Below are 22238 nucleotides of genomic sequence, written 5' to 3' on the forward strand. Positions count from 1 at the left end.
TGCTCTATCAACATTCTACAAATGGGTAAAAATTAATGACCCCTGACTACTTTGTAGTTCTTAACTCATGCTGCTGCAAGATTGGTTATAAGGTCCATATCACACACTGTGATATGAAAATATTAATTGAATAGGGGCAATTAGATTGTCTATGTGAATAATGACTTAGAGATAATATTCTGCTTGGTTCAGCAGGATAGGGAACAGAGGTTTCACTTGGTTACTCTATTTACACTATTCTCTTGATGGAGTCAGACTTTTTTTGTAAACCTTGAGATATTTGCATTTTGTATCCTGTTTTAACTCTTATATTTGATATTATGAATCTCTTTAGAGTAACTTAAGAAGAAGGAAGAGAATTAAGGGAAGGAACAATATCATAGATGCTAAGTATTGGCCTTTAGGTTCACTTTGTGACTTCCTGGCAGATAACTTCATCAACCTCGTCTTGAATAGCAACCCTTCCTTTAAAAAAGTTAATAGTAATAAACCAACATCAGTTTCTTAGTTTTGACCTATGTAAGGTTTCCCCATGGGGGGAAAGTGGGTGAGGGGTTCTGTGAAAACTCTCTGCACTATCTTTGCAATTTTTCTGTATATTTAATATTATTCCAAAATAAAAATTTATTTTAAAACAAACCCATGTATGCTTGTTTTGAAATGAACATGCTTTTTAAAAAAAGAAAGCCCTGAGCTCTGCATGTATGGAAGCATTTTCTCAATGTTTCTGCAAGTGAATGTTCATTTAAATCTAATATCCTGAGAAACTGATGGCTAGCCCTATACTCACATATACCACCAGACAGGTTCCAAGTTGGTTCTGCTAAGATGGTCACTTACCCGAAATAAAATCAGAAAAAGAGAAGAATTTAGAATTATCCGAATTTTTGGAATGTCACAAAGTACTAAACTAAAATATTTTCTAACATGTTTACTAGCCAAAGCACTCTATAGCTCATCGAAAGTTGCTTTAAAAGTTTGTATTTTCCATTGGGCTTGCCACATGGTTATTCCTGTGCTTGTAAAAGTGTCTAATGGCTACTGTAAAATTAGAGACTGTCCAAACAAACTTAACATCCTAAAACTTTCTCTCCCAAGTGAGATAATTCTTGGCTACCCTAGTAAACAGTTTGACATGTATTTAAATATAATTCAGGTTATTGTTTTTTTATCAGATCATCTTTTCTTAGCTGTATCTAATGAAGTATGTGACTGTATAATAGAGGAGACAGTGCTTGATTTTTAATTTTATGTTAAATAGTATCCACTGTGTTCTATGCCCATTTGAATTTTTTTTAATGGAAAGGTAATATAAAAGTGCTTTTCTGTATCCCTGTGCTTACCGCATTGTTTTACTTAGGTTCACTGTTCATCTTTTCCCTGAAGAGAGAACTCCTTTAGAATAGGGCCGATAGCCTCAGTATCAAGCCCAGAGAAGTATTCAGTAAGGATTCAGTAAATATTTGAAGGAAGGAAGGAAGGAAATCACATTCAAATGAATTACTTCCATCTTGAAGGGAACCAAATAACTACCTCTTGATTTGCTCTTTTCACTGCTTGGTTTTAGGATGGTCTCACAGTTTGGACTGGTTTTTTATCATTGTTATCATTCAGTTATGTATACTAATTTTTCACATCTGTAAAAGTATTTAAAAGAAAGAGAAATTGTTAGTGTTTCAAAACCTATTATAATGCATTTTCAAATATGTCAGACACATCTTTGTTAAAATTAAACCAGGGATTGGTTTTGAGCGAACAGCCCTATATCCTTACAAATGCTGTGGATGGATGCATCTAAGCTGCTTATTATATTGATGGGTTTTGCTGCTCTGCAGCAAATGAAAACAGGCAGCTGCTTCTTCCATCAAAGCAAAAAGCAGCCTGAGTTTTTATTAACTGAGTGTTCATTTCTTCTATTGCCAAAATTCTTACACAAAACAAAAGAGCAGTTTTAGCACATTATTGCTTAACTAGACATGAACAACTGACAGCAAGTGATAAGCCTGTCTGCTTTTCACAACTGGTAATCATTTTTGGAATAGATGTTTTAATATAGTTGAATATAAATTTTGTAATTTACATCTACAATGGTACGTAAATTTATAGATCCAGTTTGTTGCGGGAGAATGAAGGCTATAATCACAAAAGGCTTTTCCCAGTGTTGTTTAATTTTTAATGACTATTTGAAAACTGGGGAAGGAAAATGAAATCAAATTCATTTCTTTAAAAAAAAATTTTTTTAAAAAGGTATTAAAGACACTCACGCGAGTTGGTTGGAGCCATTCATAGATGGCCCTGACAGAGCAAGACACTGTGTTTACAGCCAGAACGTGCTTAGCACCACATTTCCACATTAGCTGCAGTGAACTGCCCAAGTTTGTGCAGCAGCAAAAATTTCCGGAGAGCAGACCGTCATGTTTCCTTCATATCAATGAATAATGATGAGTGGGGGGAACGGGAAGAACGTTTGACACAGCTGAGATTCTCAGCCAGCTCTCATACACATTGTTCTTTAGCAATCTAAATAGCACGCATTTACTTTCAGAGAGGGGTTCCGCTAAAATAAGTTTAGACTGAACCTCAGCGAGATGTTGCCTCACTGACCAAGTCAATTTGCTGACTGGTGTTTTACCTTTTAGAACTTGCTAATGGCAATTCCTGTTGTAAGAAGAGAAGGCAGTTCTCCCTCCCCACCTTCCCTGCACAGAAACAACTCTTTTCTCAAGGCCTAAGGTAGGGAAGGAACTTGAAAGGAAGGCAGTTTTGAAACACTGAGGTGTGTACCTTCCAAAGTACCCTGTTAAGTTAGTTCTGTTGCCTAACAAGCCTAATTAAAACAAGGCTATTTAATAAATGTACCCTGGTTTTGCACCTGTAATGTGCACCTCCTGAATACCATTTCCTCCCCAGGGAGGCTTTCATAAATGTGCAGAGCATGCGCTCCACATGGAACACATGGCTTTTCAAATTGTTTGGAATTCAGCCATGTATTTACCTAGAAATGAGATAAAACTAACTCCAAGGCAGAAAGCCACTTTCAAAATCAAATTCAGGGGAAGAACCCTACTCTTCTTATTTTGGTGTGCCAATGTAACACATGTGCATCTCTTTTGGAGAGGTGGCTCAATATCTAAGATAAGGAACAATAATAATCATTTCTAATATTTTCTCTTTTTATCCACTCCATTCATCTGCTAGTTGGACTTCTGTGGTTGGGATTGTCTCTGGGATGATCAGATTGGTAAAAGAAGGATACATTGCTAATCTTACATGAGTTTTCATCACAAAACACAGTCCTGTTTCAAAAGGAAAAAGGATGACCTCAAAAAATGACTGCCTCGGGTAAACGGACTTGGCCCAGTGGTTAGGGCGTCTACCTACCACATGGGAGGTCCACGGTTCAAACCCCGGGCCTCCTTGACCCGTGTGGAGCTGGCCCATGCACAGTGCTGATGCACGCAAGGAGTGCCCTGCCACGCAGGGGTGTCCCCCGTGTAGGGGAGCCCCACGCACAAGGAGTGCACCCCGTAAGGAGAGCCACCCAGCGCGAAAGAAAGTGCAGCCTGCCCAGGAATGGCACCACACACACGGAGAGCTGCCACAACAAGATGACGCAACAAAAAGAAACACAGAGTCCCGTGCCGCTGACAACAACAGAAGCGGACAAAGAAACAAGACGCAGCAAATAGACACAGAGAACAGACAACCCGGTGGGGTGGGGGAGAATAGATAAATAAATCTTTAAAAAAAAAAAATGACAGCCTGATCATGCCTGCCCTGAGCACCCTCGAACACAAGGCCTTGAGGGAGGGCGTTCCTCATAGTAAAACTGGCAATGAAAGCTTGCCTTTTCTTTTCCTTCCTTCCTTTCTCTCCCTCCCCACCCCCAACCACAGGAAGGAGGTGCTGTGTTTCTGGGGAAACCAAGACTATGTTTTCCCTCCTGCAAGGAGCTCGCTGGTCTGATTTTCCAGGCACACCTTCTTTCTGACCAGTGGAGATGGAACATTTTCTCCCATAGGCCCGGAGTGCTCACATCAGATGTTCTCTCTGTGCTTTGAAACTTTGGGAAAATTTCTTCCACCCAAAAGGTAGTTTGTTATCCTGGGAATGAAGGAATGTGTTTGAGGAAATAAATACAGCACGTGTCTGAGAACTGAGCCCAGTATTGGAGAGGGAAAATTGTGCTTGAGGAGGTTGTTTATTATCAACATGCAGAATTAACTAAAAGGCTATGGCAATTAGAAAATATAGATGTAAATCAGTTATTTTCTGACGTCATAAGTTTTAAAAGAGAGCTCTCTTTTAATTAAAATAGACGTGTAAAGATTTTACTTCTAAGACCATTTTGAATCTCATTTAAAATATTTCCAGGTGGGGAATTATAATTTGGGGATATAGTACAAATAAAGTATTTTACCCAATCTAATTTCTTTTAAATGTCATGGGTCTAGATCCCAATTTTATGGATTATTTTGGAAATGCATACATCTAATGATCTATGGTCACTGGATTTTAGAGTTGGAAGAGACCTTAGAAATCAACTGGACTCTTCCATTTTCTTCTCAAAGCTAGAGCCCAAATATGACTTGTTCAAAGACCAAAATTAGTTATTGGCAGAATCAGAACTAGAACCTAATTCTCTTGATTTCAGGACCAGCTGCCAGGGTGATATATGTAGTTAACATGCATAGGCTCAAATCCTGCCTAAGCCAATAAGCTCTCTGTGCTTCTGTGTACCACATTGTGCCCCTTAACTGGTTGTTGTGTCATACACAATGACAGGATATACCTTATAGGGTTGTTTTAAGAATTAAATGAGATGATCCATGAAAAGTATGTAGCAATACTTTAAGTGCTATTGCTAATAGTAGTAATAATAATGACAATAATAGCAACCAGTAATAGAGCACTTACGAAGCACTTCTCAAATTCATTTCATCCTCACATCTGTTTTGCGTGGTAGATAGTATTCTTAGTTCCAGATGAGGGAACTGAGACAAGGTGAGGCTCAGAGATTTGCTAAGGTCGCAAAGCGAGTAAGTGTCAGAGCTGACTTCAAGTCTCCACCACCGTGCACTGCTGTATGAACCACTGAAGTTGTGGCAGTGGCTGCAGTGTGTTCCTTTTTCACAGTGGTCCTTTACTGTCCTCCCTGTCCTGTATCCATTTCTCATCTGTCACTCTCTTGCTTTCCCAGCATCTGCCCTACAGCAGACCATCGGACCTAAGGGCAGGCTTCTAGGGACTGCTCTCCTACCTCCCTTCCTTGCCTCAGGATCAGGACAGAGCTGCGACTCCTTTCATCCTCCCCTTATGCCATAATCCTCGGGTTAAGAGGTATCTGAATTAAATTTTGACTTTTAAAATTTTTAATGTTTTTCACACCCGTAAACTGACCATCTCATAGTCCTAGAAGAATCTGTTGGGGGGTAAATGATGACATATTAAAAGATTTGAGTAATTTTTTGTGCCCCTTAGCTTGTCTTTTCCTTCCACATGCCCATTATCTGTTCTTTTCTTAATTCTGTTGGCTTCTTCAGGAGCAGAGGAAGAAGCAAAATTGCCAAAATATGAATTTATAGAAGGCAGTATAGCACCATGGTTAAGAGCAAGGGCTCTAGAGCCAGATTACTTGGGCTCAAATCCAGCTCTGTGCAATTTGAGGAAGACTTCTTAACTTCTCTGTGCCTTGGTTTCCTCATCTACCTCACTTGCCTGGTCAGCAGTCAGCATTCATCATATTAGAACATTACAGGGCAAGTTTCCACCTGCTCGATGTTCTGAGCCACGTGAACCTCTCCTTCCCCCAGATGTTCTCTGTGATCTGGCTGCACAAATATAGGGAGGCCTGTACTTAACAATTTTTTGTTCAGCACAAGTCTGTTAATGGGTTGGAGCAGGAGGGCTACTACCATGGAAGAAGTATCGTCCATACGTATAAAATTCTTGTTTAGATTAATTTTCACAATTTACATGTTTGGGGTAAATTTTTCTAAAGTTCAGTTTTGGTTTGATTTTGTGAACTTATCAATGAGGAATTAATTATCAATGAGGAAGAGTAATCTCCCTGAACATAAAAATATAATCAAAGTTGATAAAATTCCCTGGATAGAAATATGTCAAAATAACAAAAGCAACAGCAGCAACAATAGTTTACATTATAAAAATGTTTACTGTGTGCCAGGCACTGTTTTAGGTTTCTTACATTCATTATCTCATTTAATACTCAAAACAACATATGAGTAGCTACTTTTATTGCTTATGTTTAACAAATGAGAAAACTGACACATTACTCCACAACCGTCTCTACCCTCATAGTTATTCACTGATTCATTAACAGCCTTTATTTTCTTCACAACACTTACCACTCTCTGAAATTATTTTATTTGTTTATAGTCTGTTGCCCCTTAGTAAGGTATTTTGGCAAGGGTGCTGTTTTAATCACTGCTATATCCCCAGCTCCTAGGGCAGCTCTGACTGTTAAGAATTGTATATTCAATGAATGAATAAGAACGGCTTAAAAAGTACCTTGCCCAAGATTCAAGAGCCAGTATTCAAGCTGAACTCTATTGGTTTAGTTTCCCAGCTGCTAAAACAAATATCTTGCAATGGGTTGACTTCACAGCAGCAGTTTAGTGACTCATGGTTGCAAAGGCTAGAAGGCTTGCTTCCTCTCAGGGGTGGGCTGTCTTTGGTGTTCCTTGGCTTTTCTGTCACATGGCAATGCACATGGGATGCTGCCTCCTTTCTCTTCAGGCTTCTGGGGCTCCCTTGGCTTCTCGCTGTCTGACTTTCACTTTGCTTATAGAAGACGCCAGGAGTCCAGATTCAGAGCCCAACTGGATTCTTTGGGGCCACACCTTAACTGAAGTAACGTCTTGAGGAAATCCTATTTACGTGTCCACATCTGCCAGAAAGCAGACCAAGACCAAGAACATGTCCAAACTGAGGTACACAACTCCGTCTACACAGCTATAAATCCAGAGCCTGAGATCTGTTGTTTTTGTTTTTAATTGTGGATTTTTATAGCTTGAAGGCCCCCTAGACATAATCTAGTTTTTTTGCAGATAAGGATTCAGCTCAGAAAAGCTAAATTCCTTCCCAAGATCACATAATTTATTAGTGGTAGAGCCAGAACCAGACTCCAGGCCCCTGACTGGTGTTGTTTATTTATTTGTTTGTTTGTGTTACTATAAACCCAACCTCCTCAGTTCATATGAAATTGAAGGAAAATCCTTCATATTTTTGCTGTACACCCTCCATCCACTTATTTGTGCCATAAACCTAAGTCATACACGATGCCTCCCTATACTTACTACCCCTTTCTCTAATCAATTAAGTCTTGTCAGTGTACCTTCTAAATATATCTCAAATCTTTCTGTTTTTCTTCATCTTCAGTAACAATCACCCAGGTCACTATCAGCTCTCGGCTAGGTAATTGCAGTAGCCTAGAAGCCTCCTACCTGCTTCCCCCAGTCTCCTCTTGTTTCTTTTCCAATCTCTTCTCTTTAGAGTACTCTGGCTTATCTTCTAAAATGTAAATCTGATCATGCCTATAGGATCTGGCTTCTAACCACCCCTCCAGTCTCATCTTGTACTACTGTTTTCCTTTCTCCTTTATTCTACAGCTCCATTTCCAGTCTTTATTTCCATTCCTATCACTCAAGCTCTTCTCCTCTTCCAAGCTTTATCTCCTGGAGTTCCCCTTCTGTGGACCATCCCCCGCCCCCCATCCCCTTCTTCCTCCTTCGTTTGCCTTTTTATCCTCTGGGGCTCAGCTGAAATGCCAGTTATGCAGGTACTGTTCCTTGATGGACTCTGCCCAACCAGGTGAGTCCTGGGTGATAGGCTCTCTCATAAGCCCCCTCTATTTTTCCTACATAGTATTTATTATAATTTTAATTAAGGACATTACTTGTACAATTATTTATTTAATAAATAAATACTAATAAACTAAACTGAAGCTCCAGTTACCATGCTATCTCATTCCATTTTGATCCACAAGGCCTGAGACATAGTAAGTGCCCAATAAATATTTGTGGAGCCTTCTGTAGTCCTCTTCCAGATTTCCACTCTGGGTTGACACTTCGAAAATGTGAGTTGCGTTTAAGGAAAAGGAGATAGTGTGCAAACACCGAAAACAGTCCAAGAGGCGTATTACCCATTCCCGCACGAGCACCTTTTCCTTTTTGTAACTCCCACCAATGCATTTCTTCTTTCATAGGGTTCAATGTCTTAGCTAGGAGTATCTGGCCTTTCCACTTGAGTCCCAGATTTGACAGAGGCCTCACTTCTGACTCCTGCATGATGAACATGAGCCGTTAGTTTGAGAAGGGTTAAGACAGGTTCTGTGTGGGTAGACATTAGTTGATCACAGAGAAGCCGGATCTCTACTGCCAGAGCTGGGTGTGTTTTCATCACAGGGAAAGTAGAAGCAGTTAGGTAAGAGGAGGGAACCCGTAGTACTGCTTGTTCCATGACTTTCCTCTAAAAAAGAACAGTGGGAAGCAGAAAGTTCTCAAATGGAAGTTCTCAAATGCTTAGGTAGAGCCTCTGTCTATTAACCCCTGCATATGGTCACTTAATTTTAGGATTTATTCAACCTTCAGGTTAATAATGGGTGCAGTGTTTGTTTTCACATGGCTCACAAAACTTGTCATTTAAAATAATTTGAAACTAGCTACTTTACCAGCAACAACAGAAAAAGTGGCTGTGTACATTAAATAGATCACACTGCCAATTTTCCTCTTCACTAGTGCTACACAGACAACTAGTTTTTCATATTTTAGTGCTGGCTGGCTACAGGGTTTCTGAAGTCTAGCAAGTTCAATGGGCTCAACTCTGACGGAAGTATCTGCAGGAATCTAAGACTTTGTTTGAAAGAAAACATGAAACCGAATGTCCATGGAAGTATTAGAATTTTCTAGAATATTAAAAATATTATAGAATATTGTATTCTTCCTTTTCTAAATAGAATTCTTATTTAACTGTCGCTTTTACAGGGGCCCAAAGGCTGAAGGAAGCCTTTTTTCTTATGAGATAAACTCATTTGATTTATATAGAAAGTACTAAGGAACAGGAAACTACATGCCTCTGGATAACTTTTAAAGAGTATCCTAATTCATGACATGTGCTTTAGAGACCAAGTTATCTAGAACAAACCATTAATTAAACTGTTTTGTGCTGCTTTTTTTAAATGAATTTTTTCCCTTTATTTTTTTTTAAATGTTACATTAAAAAAATATGAGGTCCCCATATAGCCCCCACCCCCCTCACTGCACTCCTTCCACATCAACAAACTCTTTCATCATCGCGGCACATTCATTGCATTTGGTGAATACATTTTGGAGCACTGCTGCACCACATGGATAGTGGTTTACATTGTAGTTTACACTCTCCCCAAGTCCACCCAGTGGGCCATGGTAGGACATACAATGTCCAGCATCTGTCCCTGCAGTACCACCCAGGACAACTCCAAGTCCTGAAAATGCCTTCACGTCATATCTCTTCTTCCTTCTCCCTACCCTCAGCAACTACTGTGGCCACTTTCTCCATGTCAATGCTACATTTTCTTCCATTACTAATCACAATAATTCCATGGTAGAATACCAGTAAGTCCAGTCTAATCCATACTCTATTCCTCCATCCTGTGGACCCTGTGATGGTTATGTCCACTCCCCCTCTATATCAAGAGGGGGCTTAGAGTCCACATGGATGATGGATGCAATTCTCCTGCTTGCAGTTGTAGGCATACTTGGCTCCCTGGTGTGGTGGTTGACCTTCTTCACCTCCCTGTTGGCTGGCCAGGGTAAGTCCAATAAACCAGAGGGTAGGAGTTGCAAGTCTGCTGAGGCTCAGGGCCTGGCTATCTCATGGACAGTCCAGAGATTCAGGTCTCCTGAGTGTATACCAACCCCAACGCCAACCACAGGTCCAGTAAAAGTAACAGAAGAGGCATGTGTAGAAAGGTCATATCTGAGTTCAACTCCATCACACTCTGGAACACAAATTCCAAAGTAGGGCCAACTGACATGGCACTGAACACCAGAGCCATCTGCCATGACCATAGAACCTGTGGGTCTCTGTAGTCCTCAGGAGAACCAGCACCTGGGCTTCTATCTACTGGCCATCTCTGGGACCCTGCTGAGGTGTGTGTAAGCATTACCCCTATGATGACCTTCTGACTCTTTTTTGGAGACTCATCACCATATAAACTCATTTATCCTTTCCATTTCCCCCTTTTATCCAAAGTCATAAATCAATTTTTAATACCTGATATTACATATAGGCTGAAATATTCCGCTGGCCTGAGTTGACCCTTTTATTCAAGGTCTTTTTCTAGTTACATCATCAGCTGGTGCTTGGTAGTAATCCCTCAGCGCCAGAGAGGCTCATCTCTGGGAATCATGTCCCATGCTGGGGTATTTACATGCTGAGTTTGGCTTAGAGAGTGGCCACATTTGAGCAACATGGAGGCTCTCAGGAGGTAACTTTTAGGCACCCTGCAGCTCTAGGCTTAGTTCATATTTCAGGCACACAGGCTGATAATCGTAGCCATCAGTATCAAGGGCTCATTGTTGGATCATCCATCTTTACTGGTCTTTGCCATTGCATTTGGGGGATTGCTGCTGTTCCATTGGTGCATGTGATAGAGCTCCCCTGGCTAGGAACTTAACATTCCCTCAGTTGTCATTTTTAACTGAAACCACTATGAAAATATCCAAACATTTTTATGTACCCTGTATACATGCCCTGGAGAATTGCCTCACCTGGTGAGGGCAAGGGAATAGAAGTGCCTTTGACTGATTGATAGAGCAATATTATTAATAGAGTATAAAAACCATGGACCTCACATGAGGTCTTGGCTTACATATCCTTCTAAAAATTATTCTTATAACTCTTCCAGTGAATTTTCCTCAATTCCATGGAGTGTTGCTAGTCACTGTTCTTCCTGAGTCTATGCTGAAATCCCACTACTCAGAGCTTAAAGTATTCATGCTAAAATGTACTCTATGGGAGATAAGTGTAGTTACTGTATGTTTTGGATCTCAGGACTATCCCACGGTTATATTCAGAAGACCATATATTTCTGAGTTTTAGGTAAAGATAGAGATTGAATGGATGTATTTAATTCTCTTCAGAAACCCCACTAAACCACTGTAAAGGACTGTTTTTAAGGTGATAGAATGGGAGAGTGTACTACCTCAACAACATAACTTGGAACTAGTTAGCAGATGTGAGAAAGGTGAATTCCAAGCCAGCAGGTGGGAAAGTTGAGAATCAACCCAGTTTATACTTCTGAAACCTCTAAAGGCTCAGGAATTGGTGATACCGGGTACTTCTAAAAAATAGAAATTGAAGGGGGCAAAAAAAGAAACAGTTCCATCCTTATTTCAGTATACTGGGCAACTACTCCTCCTCTACCCCAAGAGAAGAAGATCGGAGGTTTATTCTCTGGATAGAGTTAAACGGAGAGTTTTTTCATTGTGTGACACCAGACATAGTTGAAAGTAGAGAATCTGTACCAAAAGCAGGGTGAGGAATTACGTGAACACAAACAGACTGCATGCTGAAACTACCCCCTCCCCCCCATACACATACCAGCCTCTTCACCTCGAACGGGATTTATGTCTTTCTACATTTACATTTAAGCAAACAACAAATAATTAGCAGAAATCTGAGGAAAGCTTTTAATAGGGCAGGTACCAAAACCAATAAACAGAAAAAGACAACTTGAAGAAAACAGACTGTGTAAAGACAAGAAAACTTAAAACAAACTAATTAATATCCTCAATGAGTTAAGAGAATCATGAAACAGGAGTAGGATGTTCTGTAAAAAAAAATATTAAGAGAACTCCACCAAGAACAATGACATAAATTAAAAGAACAATGGAAGGGTTGGACAATAAAATTGAGGAAATCTCCAAGAAAATAGAAAACATCTCTCCTCTTCTAGCAGGAGAGAGAAGATAAAATTAGAGGATGAATTCAGGATATTCAACTTCCAAATAATAAGAGTTCCAGAGAAAGAGAAAAATGGTGGTAAAGAGATAATCAATGAAGTAGTTCAAGAAACTTTCCAAGAATTGAAGAGCATGGAGTTTCCAGATTGAAATTACCCATTGAGTCATGCAAATTCGTAAACATTTACCTCCCATACACCTTTTCTGAAGAAGCTACTAAAATATGTGTTACACTAAGATGTGGGAATAAACCAAGAAAGAAGACAACAGAGGAGACAGAAAACAAATGAGGAAGCCTGGAATGATAGTGAAGATTGATACCAGGATATCAGCTGCGTAACAGGAGTAGATGGCATTCAGCCCAAACTAAGGCAGTTCAGGAGAGATTTCCTCAAGAGATTAATAGAATATCTGATGTGAATACGTGTACTGGGGGGATAGTTAAACAACTGTCAGAGTTTGAGATAGAATAAAAATCTTAGCAAATGAGGAAAAAAAGAAATTATGAACTCCAGGGAAAACAAAAATGTGTACCTAAAAAGGCTCAGTTTTATTTCATGATCATAATGCAATCGACAGTAAGTATTTATCTTACCAAAATTACAATTTATTTATAATAGGAAGATGGCAGCAGGGATTAAGGAATGTGATGTGTGGTTTGAGGAGGGAAGTGGAAATGAAAAGCACAAAATCAATAGATTTTGCCAAAAACTGAAAACTCAGGGAATAGCAATACAGACGTATTATATGAAAATATGGTACCAGAAGAATCAGCTAAAAGTGTTGAGAGTAGTTTCTGTGGACTGAAAAAGATAAGGGAGAGGGATTGGATACTATTGTTTGCCTTAACCATTCTCAGAGAACTTGACTCTTTAAACTATGTGCATGTATAACTCTTTGAAAAGAATGTCTTTTTTTAAAAGACTACTATTTCCACAAAGAAGAATGAGATAATTTTCAATGACATCTTTGTTGCGATACAATTCATATCATTTTAAAGTGTACAATTTGTGGGTTTTAGTATATCACAGTTGTGCAACCATCACCATAATCAATTTTGGAACATTTCATCACCCCCAGAAGAATCCCTCTACCCATTAGCAGTTCCTCCCTAGTTCTCCCCAACTCTCCCAGCAAAGACCAGTCTCCATTCTTAATCTATGGATTTGCCTGTTCTGGATATTTCAAATAAAATGAAACTATGCAATATGTAGTCCTTTGTGACTGGCTTCTCTCATTTAGAACAATGTTTTTAAGCTCCATCCATGTTGTACTTCATTTCTTTTTAAGCCAGAATAATATCCCATTGCATGGATATACCACATTTTATTTATCCACTCATCAATCATTGGACATTGGGATTGTTTCCACTTTGGGGCTGTTATGAATGATGCTGTGATAAACATTCGTGTATAAGTTTTTGTGTGGATATGTTTTTATATATAACCTAGGAATCATAGAGTCAATTTGTAACTCTATGTTTAACTTTTTGAAGAACTGCTAGCCTGTTTTCCAAGGTGACTGCACCATTTTACATTCCTATCAGTAGTCCAATTCCTCCACCTCCTTGCCAACATTTTTATTCTCTGACTTCTTGGGAATAGCCATCCTAGTGAGTATGTAGTAATACCTTATTGTGGTTTTAATTTGCATTGAGATAGCTTTCTTAAAATTAACTAATTAGCAAAAATAAAATAGATTGATGAAGTCTCATCTTGAAAGGCTTTGAGAAAAAAAGAACCCTCTTTTAGGGGTATAACTTGGTATAAATTTTATGGAGGACTATTTGGTAGAGCATATCAAGATGTGAAATGTGCTTATCCTTTGACCTGATATCCCATTTCTGAGTATTTAACCTAAAGATAAAGTAAAATATGTTGGAAAAATGTGTCTTCACTGCACCACTGTTTATTATTTCATAAAACTAAAAACTTAGAAACTAATATAAATGTCTAGCAAATGAGACCTGGTAAAGTAAATTATGATGCATAAATAGAATACCTAGGCAGTCATTAAAAATAGTGATGCAGGTATATTTTATTGTCATGGAAATCTATCCACCACCCATTGTGTAGGGCAAAATCAGATTATTGAATACCTGTGTGAGAACACATTGGTGCAAAATATCTTTATGCCTAGAATGATGTCTAAAATGTTAGTGATTATAACCTAGAGGTAGAATATTACTTTTTTTTACTTTGTTCCTTGTATTTTTCATATTTATTTTAAAAATCAGCTTCTATAATTTTTGAGAAAATTGTAAAATTATTTTTTAAAAGACTATGTATTTAGAAGTCACATTATTGTACTTAATCAAGGCTTGAATTTTACTTAAATATCTTTCCCCATCATTATTTTTTAAAAACCTTGCAACCATCTACTAAAGGCATAAAGAAATTCATCATTATGGTGATTATATCCACTTGGTATAGAATACTGTCCTAGGCAAATTCAGAGATTTTTATTATGTACTTTAGTCTTTATAGAGTTCTTCTTATGAGAAGGTATTCCAGGTACTAGGACTTTCGGGTCACACCACAGCTTGTGTATAGGAACAGTTTGAAGTGGTTCTTCATATTTCTAGTTATTGGGATAATTGTTTAGGATTCACATATTCTCTCATCTACTCTTCCATCTCTCTTTACAGAGAATAACAACAACACCCAAAATTAACAGCTAACTTTTTGTTTGCACTTGTTATGAGTTAGGGACAGTTCTAAGCACATTGCATGCAGTTTACTCGTTTAATCCTCACAACTAGCATCATATTTTCTGTATGAGGAGCCAAAGGCACAGAAAGGCTAAGAAACCTGTCCAAGGGCATGCAGCTAGGGAGTGGCAGAGCTGGACTAGAGTCCCAAGAGTCTGGTTCCAAAATGCCTGTGATCTTAGCGGCTACACTCCAGTGCCCCTAACTTTCCTCATAAATCCAGCTCCAAACACTTTATTAGTTTTCCTTGTCATTCCCCACCTTCCCCCAGCCCCCAGGTTGTTATTTTTACCAGCACTAACATACAGGTTGGGGTAGTGAGTATGCCCGACTGGACTCTGCTGCAGATTATGGAGTCATCTCTTCACTTCTTCGTCTGTCTACCCATTGCATCTCTTAGGACTCTTAACTATTTCTCTGACATTTTCTTCTTTGAAATGTTCGGATTTGTTTACTCCTCAAAGTTGGAAATACATCGGGGATGGGGAGTAAGCCATTTTAAGCATTTCAATATTGCATCAAGACCCACTGGCCAAATGATTAGTGCTAAGGCACTAATGCTAACTTTTGCTGCTCTTTCCCAGAATCACATGACATTCTCAACCTCAGGCAATGCTAGATGCCTGGTGCCTTGCCTGATCTTTGCATCTCACCACTTGGGGGAAAAACACACAATTTTTTTTACAAGTCTGTTTTATTCTGATTATAAGGGTAATATAATATATGCTCATTGTAAAAATTTGGGAAAATACAAAGTAAAAAGAAAATATTAAAAGTACTCATAATCCTGCCATTTAGTGATAAGTACTTAGAAACTATAATTTCCAGATATGTTTATCTTTCTTTAAAGCAATTCAAATCCATTTGTGAATACTATGGAAGTCTTCCAAATCAATGATTTATAGATGACAATTTTAGAAAATGCCTGTTGATGGAATTTAGTGGGCAGGATTATTGTTAAATTTTAAAATGTGTCAAAGTTGGTGAAATTAAAATTTCTTAATTTTATACTCAAATTTGATTTTTTCAGTTGAAGAAAGGAAATAATCGTGTATATTAAAAACATAAACATTAATATGGAATCAAACAAAAAGGTATAATTACCTCAGTGGTTTCGTTTGCTCTTTCAAGTGATTTTTCCATTTATTTTTGCCCAACATTGACTGAAGACATAGTATGTCTTCAATTGATGCTTATTAATTGTCCAAAAAGGTGCATGTATGCAAGATTAAGATCTACCTGAAATGCCATTAAAATTTAATTTTTTGATATTGATTGTAATTTCAGTTGTCATTGTTTTTGCTGTTTTTGTTGTTATTGAAATTTAGTAAAATTTATTTAGAATATTTTACTATTTTCCTGAGGGAAAGGATTATAAATCTCACCATTATAAAAACAACAATTCATGTGGTATGACATTACAAAAATTAGCTATGTTAAATTTGATCCAAGTTGAAATAGCTTGAACTGAACATTATTTTTAAAGGCCATTTCTTATGAGAAGGACTTCTGTAATTAAAAAGTCTATCCTCTTGTGTTTTCTAGGCATCTGGCCCTCTGAAGAGGTTTTGGCTTACTACTGCCTCAAGCACAGTAATCTGTTCAGGTACAGAACTGCACTTAAAAGATACTTTTTAGCCCATTATATGTGTTGTAGCTGCATATTAAAGATTCCTGTGGTTACACTCTTCAAATTAAATTGTTAAAAACACTAAAAGAAATAAAGGAAAGAAAAAACAGAAAGGGAGAAAGAAAGAAAGAAAAGAAAGGAAGGAAGAAAGAAAGAAAAGAAAAGGAAATAAAAGAAAAGAAAGGTTCACAGTGAGAACATGTTGCTTCTGAAAAAGAAATCCGAATTGCCTTTGGGTACTAGTATTGCACAGCAAGCTTTTTGCTATATGTCAAAGGCTTTTGATTTCCACTGGAGGCATTTTATTTCACTTTGATTTTGGGAAAACAAAAGTGAAGCTCCAATCAATCCTTAGCTGATTGTGAAGGTCAAAAAACAAAACAAAACAATAAAGACATTCTTTAAACTTCTGCTAGTAAAGTCGCTATGGAATATTTGATAAATATCCCCCAGCTATTACTTAAAGATGTCATTTCACCCCTGGTTTTAGAAGTATTTTTATATATTTAGCAATTTACATTTGTAAAATAAAATTACTACTACAGTCTCATGCTATGGAAATAAATGTTTTCAACTGTTAATGTGTATTATAGATCAAATCCATGGATGGAACTTAGGAGAAAAAATAAAGTCCTTTTATTTAAAAATCTAAAAATGTTTGGCAAACCTAGAAAAAAATTTTTTCATTTAAATTCTCATTTTATAAAAATCCTCCAATATATACTTTCTGAACAGCATATTAAGATTCCAGATAAGCCATTAGGGATCATGGTATATGTTTTAACAATATGTATTTACAAGATTGGGTCAATAAGTATGTATTTTTTTTAAGCTCCATGGGTCCATATTTACCAGTCTGTGATTGATTTGAATAATTAAATACTCATTCAATGATTATCAATGTATGAATGTCCTTGCTTGGTTTCCTCTCCTTTCCTCTCCTTCCACAAACTCCCCCGCCCCCTTTAGTTCTTCTGTTTTTCTCCCCCTTAGGTAATAAACTTCCCAAACTGGGAAGAAAAAACAGTCCTAAGAGTCACAGCCTGTAAAATAAGAACAGGGCAATTTTGAATTTGGGCTGCAGAGCTGCCCTAGAAGTCTGCCCTTTGCCCATCTTGCTGTGCTTAAGCCTGACTGGAGCTCCAATCAGCGAGCGCTGGGCCAGGGCGAGAGTGTCACACGTTGAGGGCTGATATTTTGGCACAAAGGGGAAGGTAAGCGCAGAGTGCCACACTAGACTGTCAGCTTTAACTCTGAGCTGCTTTACTTTTAAGAGGTGAAGTCAGAGCCCAGTCTTTATTTTAGCCCACATTTACTGGCTTAACCATATTATGTCCCTGCATTGTTTATTCACTGTGTTGTGTTGGGGTCAATTGTGATTTAAGTGTTAATTGCCAAATGCTCTTTGTGTAATTGTTCTTTATGGGGGCGGTTCAGCTTTCTAAAATGTTTCAGTTTGTTTTAGAATTAAAAAAAAAAAATCCGGATTGCATTTATTTGTGTGTGTGTTGTGTGTATGTGACCATAATATAGGTATATACACACTTACATATATTCTTCATTTACTTGTCTAACTGTTTTTGAAGGAATGAATGTGGATTAACAGTGTTATCCTTTCTTAACAATTATCTTTCGCTACTCTAGCTAGTTTAGTTCTAAAAGACAGCGCCATTGACAAGGGAAAAAAAGGGAACCTTCTCAGATTTTTCAGCTCAGCGGTGGTAATGTTGCAGTGAACACTAATGAGAGAACCCCCACTGATTTGCCTGCTTTGTGACTTTTCTATTTCATAATTATTTTTAAAACGCAAAACGACATGAGGTAGCCTAGTCATGTCTCTACAACTTCCTGGTAGCGCCGTTCTTAGTGCAGATGGCAATTTGTTCTTGTAACATATATATCTCTCTGACCATTTTCATCTAATTTGTATGGGTTCTACCATTTCTTTTCTCTCTTTCAGAGACCTTGCTGTGTGTGAGCTAGGGGGTGGCATGACATGCTTGGCTGGGCTCATGGTAGGTCTTTTCTCAATTCCAATCCCATTCAGAGGGAGGAACAAAAGGAAAAATGTTCCAGGGCCTCCAACTGCTGGGTCAGAGAACCGTCAACAGCATCAGCTGCGGTCAAGCTGCCGGGTCTTGCGAGACCTTCTAGATTGACTTACTTTCGGATCATATTGATTTTATGGTTGCCTCGATGAGCAGAAACATTTTACCTCAGTGTAGTCAATATCGCTTGTTGTGACATTCCAGGCCTCGCACAGTCTTTCTTTGCCATAGCAAAAGCATTTTTTTTTTCAGATTATAGTCCCATTTGCTAAGATACAGGAATAGCCTGGCGAATCACAGTTGGAGCACCATGATATAGCTGCTAATGTTTTGCCTGCATTATTACACCAACAAACATGATCCAGAGCGCTCAGTAATTAGATTCTTTTGAATTAGATTGGCCATTCAGGAACGTCGTTCCCCATTCTCTGGGTTCTGAGTCATGTATTCAGGAGATATTATGTAGCAGCACAGTGCATTAGACAAGTTTTTATGTCTCTACAAATAAAAGCATATTGTTACACTGATTGGCATTTGACAAACCTGTCGCTCTTATACAATGTGTCGAGGTTACAGCCCAATGTGCGAGCATGTCAAAGCTCACAAAAAAATTACCCTCACAAAGCCATCTGCCTGCAATGCAAAGTTATATGAAGGGCATCAGGCAGTCAGACAGAAGCAAGCTGAAAGGCAGAGTGACAGCCTTGTATGATGGCTCTACTAGATAAACAGAAGCCCACAAATGAAAGCCTCTCAGAATACCATCATCCGCTGTCACAATGCAATTACCGAACAGAATGATAGCAAGATAGAGGCTCCCGCAAATGGAATGATAAAAGTATTGACTGATTTGATTGAATGATTAAAATAATGCAGACATAAAATGAAAAAAGATTGAAGATTGTTACGGAGAAATAGGTGAGGAAGCATGATACTGAAGGCTTGTCACTCCTGCCTTCACTTCCACACAGACAAGCATATTTGCTCATTGTTTGCTGTGCTCCCTTTTTTTTTTCAGGTTGCTATTTCTGCAGATGTCAAAGAAGTTCTGTTAACTGATGGGAATGAAAAGGCCATCAGAAGTATCCTTATTCAGATAGAAAACGGGTTTGTTGTGCTCATTCCTTTTTCCCGGCTGAGTAACAATTGATATAAAGAAAGACAGCATGGGGTATTAAAAAGGAGTCCCCCCCCCCCATAAGTAATTAAGAAGAAGTAGAAATATATGGAATTAGTTGCATAAAAACTACGTGGGTTTTTTCCTCTCGATGGATTTTTATATTCACTTCTCATTAAAGGAGCCTACATTTTGTGGGCCATGTAAGGTAATATAAAATTTGTTCCATAATAATTTTCAAGCATTCTTTTTCTTTTATTTCCATTGAGATTTGCGTGTATGAAAGCAATTATTTCACATTTACTGTATTGGATAATGTTTGCAAAAATTAACTTCCAGTTTCATTTTTGATATTGTATTTTATGCATGTGATATTGTACCTAGCATGTAATATCGTATCTACTCTAGTTGCTGATGAGTTATCTGCATTCCCCACTGGAAACAGTGAGCAATTTTTCATTATTTCCTTTTATTTAGGATTCTAAAACCCATCCTTCGTCTTTTCTGCTATGCTATCGTATTTCAAACCCCATTATATTAGGTTATGCTTTACTAATATGTACACAGAGTTCATGAAAATTGAACTGTACTTTAAGAAAGCAAGCACAATTTGTGGCTTCTTTAGGAATCAAACTGATTTGTTCATGGACAGTTAACAACCTTTAGAAACTGAGAGGAAATGTGAGAGATATGTTTGCTTTGGACTTTTTGGTGTGCCTTACATTTATATGATGATGTAGGAAGTCTACTTATTTAAAATTTTATGCTTCTAAAATGCCAAAGCAGTTTTGATTTTTGTGGTATCTTACATAAAACCTATTTTGGATTTTCTTTTTCAAACTCTGCTATATAATTTTTTTGAACATAAAATTTGCAGCTGTTCTGTCAGCCTGCAAAAACACGAGAAAGGAGGTTACAAGAAGCAACAGAAGCTAATCTTGTTCAGCAGCACTCGTGTGCTCGACAGAACCCCACCCAGCTAATTGCTTGACAGACTTCAAAAAAAATTTTTTTTCAGGAAGGAAAAACAGCCAATCATAATCTTGGCCTTTCACACAAGGGAAAAGAGATCACAAAAGGTGCTTCCTTTTTTAAAATGTAGGATTTTAATCATAATCTTGAGACTGTCGCAAGTTTTTCAAAATATTCCTGAAGATGAGCTGATGTTGTTTCATTCACTCTGCTCTATTCTGAGTTATTCCATGCACTGTATCATTTCTCTGTGCTCCTCCTCCACTTGTCAGGGAAAACAGAGAGCAAGAGGAAGTCAGGTATGCCGCCACAGCCCAAACGGATGTTTTGGAGGGAAAAAAAGCAGGATTATTGGGCAAGAGAAGGTCATTATAGCCACAATATCCTGAGGTTTTTCTCAAGCCAGCAGGTGTCTCATTTAATGTCAGAAACCAATTAGAATTTTTATTAAACTATGGGAAGCATGTGTAGTCAGTATGTAAATTTAATTGTACTGAAATTATTATTGAGCTAAGCTACAGAGCTCCCAAAGAAGGGAAGAAACGCTAATGTCATTAATTAACACACCTTTGCTTTAAACAGCAGAGATGCCATGCCAGCTCTTGAAATCAGAGAGGAAATCTCAGATTCTGTATTCACTCTGCCGGCCTTTCAAAGAAATGATTGGTACAGCCCCCTCCCAAGAAAATGGATTTTTAACATTTGGTCCTCAGAAGCTCAGCCCTGAGAGTGCTTTATTGTGCTGGGTTTTACAATGGGTTTAATATAGCAGGGTGCCAAAGGGCAGGAGGGGAAGAACTTTACAATGTAGATAAAGTAGGTCCTTTCAGGATGCAGACCAAAACTGGTAGTGTTTTATTTCCTCTCTTAAGACTTTCCTGATGGAGTTCAGTTTTATCATGCAGTTGTTCTATGTTTGTGTGCCTTTTTCTGTTGTAACCAGATCTAATTTTTTTTTAATTAAAAGGAGAGAGCATGCATGAAGCCTTAAAAATTGGCAATGTGTTTTTCCTGCTTTTAATACTAATGTTATTCTTGATTCGCTAACGGAGCTTGCAATTGGCATTCGTCGTAATCTGTTTTAGTGAGTGAGGTTAATATGAATGAATTTTTTTCCTATTTGTGTGCCCACTTTTTGTAGGAATAACTAATTCACCGAATCACATACTGTTGATGCATATAGATAGAAACAAACTCATTTAAAAATTACTGTTTACATCTTTTCTTTAAAATTTTAGGAAGCCTAAATTATATGGCAATTGTAGGATATTATCCAAAAATTACTTTCTAAAAAGTAAAAGTGGATGTCAACAAAAAAACAGGAGAAACATTGCCAGAAAGCAGAAAATCTCTAAGCAAAACTGCTAATTATTCTTAATGGGCAAGATGAGCACATTAAGAAACAAATGAATACATCAGTGAAATGTAATTGAAAATCGACCTGGCAATTGCACATCACATCTGAGTATTGGCCTGTGTATTATTCTCATCATTTTAAAAATTATTTTTGTTGTTCTTGGCATCTGAATTTAATGAATCCAACTGAGCCTTACTTCCTAGTCTCTTAGGCTTATAAGACTCTGATTTTTACCTTTTTTTAAAAAAGCATTTTCTGATTTCCCTTTTAATCTTCCCTGTTATTTCTGTTTTGTAATATGTGAGGCAATGAATGGATAAATTCTGAATCTTTATATCATAGAAGCATATAACCAGTTGTGTGCTTGTTTATTATCTCCTGAAAATGCTTCCAATGGATCAGTTCTGTCTTCTATTGACCCTGGAAAGCTGGATGTTG

At 37.9% G+C, this 22238-nt stretch overlaps 1 protein-coding gene across 1 annotated transcript in view; it reads left to right on the forward strand.

The window, feature by feature from the left end:
• Positions 1-22238, forward strand: part of CAMKMT (calmodulin-lysine N-methyltransferase) — a 444428-nt gene that overhangs the window by 358547 nt on the left and 63643 nt on the right. Inside the window, exons 4-6 of the mRNA XM_004447315.4 lie at positions 16222-16282; positions 18267-18321; positions 19373-19436. Of these exons, the coding sequence (XP_004447372.3) occupies positions 16222-16282; positions 18267-18321; positions 19373-19436 (180 nt within the window). The remainder of the gene's footprint in view (positions 1-16221; positions 16283-18266; positions 18322-19372; positions 19437-22238) is intronic.

This window comes from Dasypus novemcinctus, chromosome 17 (assembly GCF_030445035.2).
Source record: "Dasypus novemcinctus isolate mDasNov1 chromosome 17, mDasNov1.1.hap2, whole genome shotgun sequence".
Classification (NCBI taxonomy): Eukaryota; Metazoa; Chordata; class Mammalia; order Cingulata; family Dasypodidae; genus Dasypus; species Dasypus novemcinctus.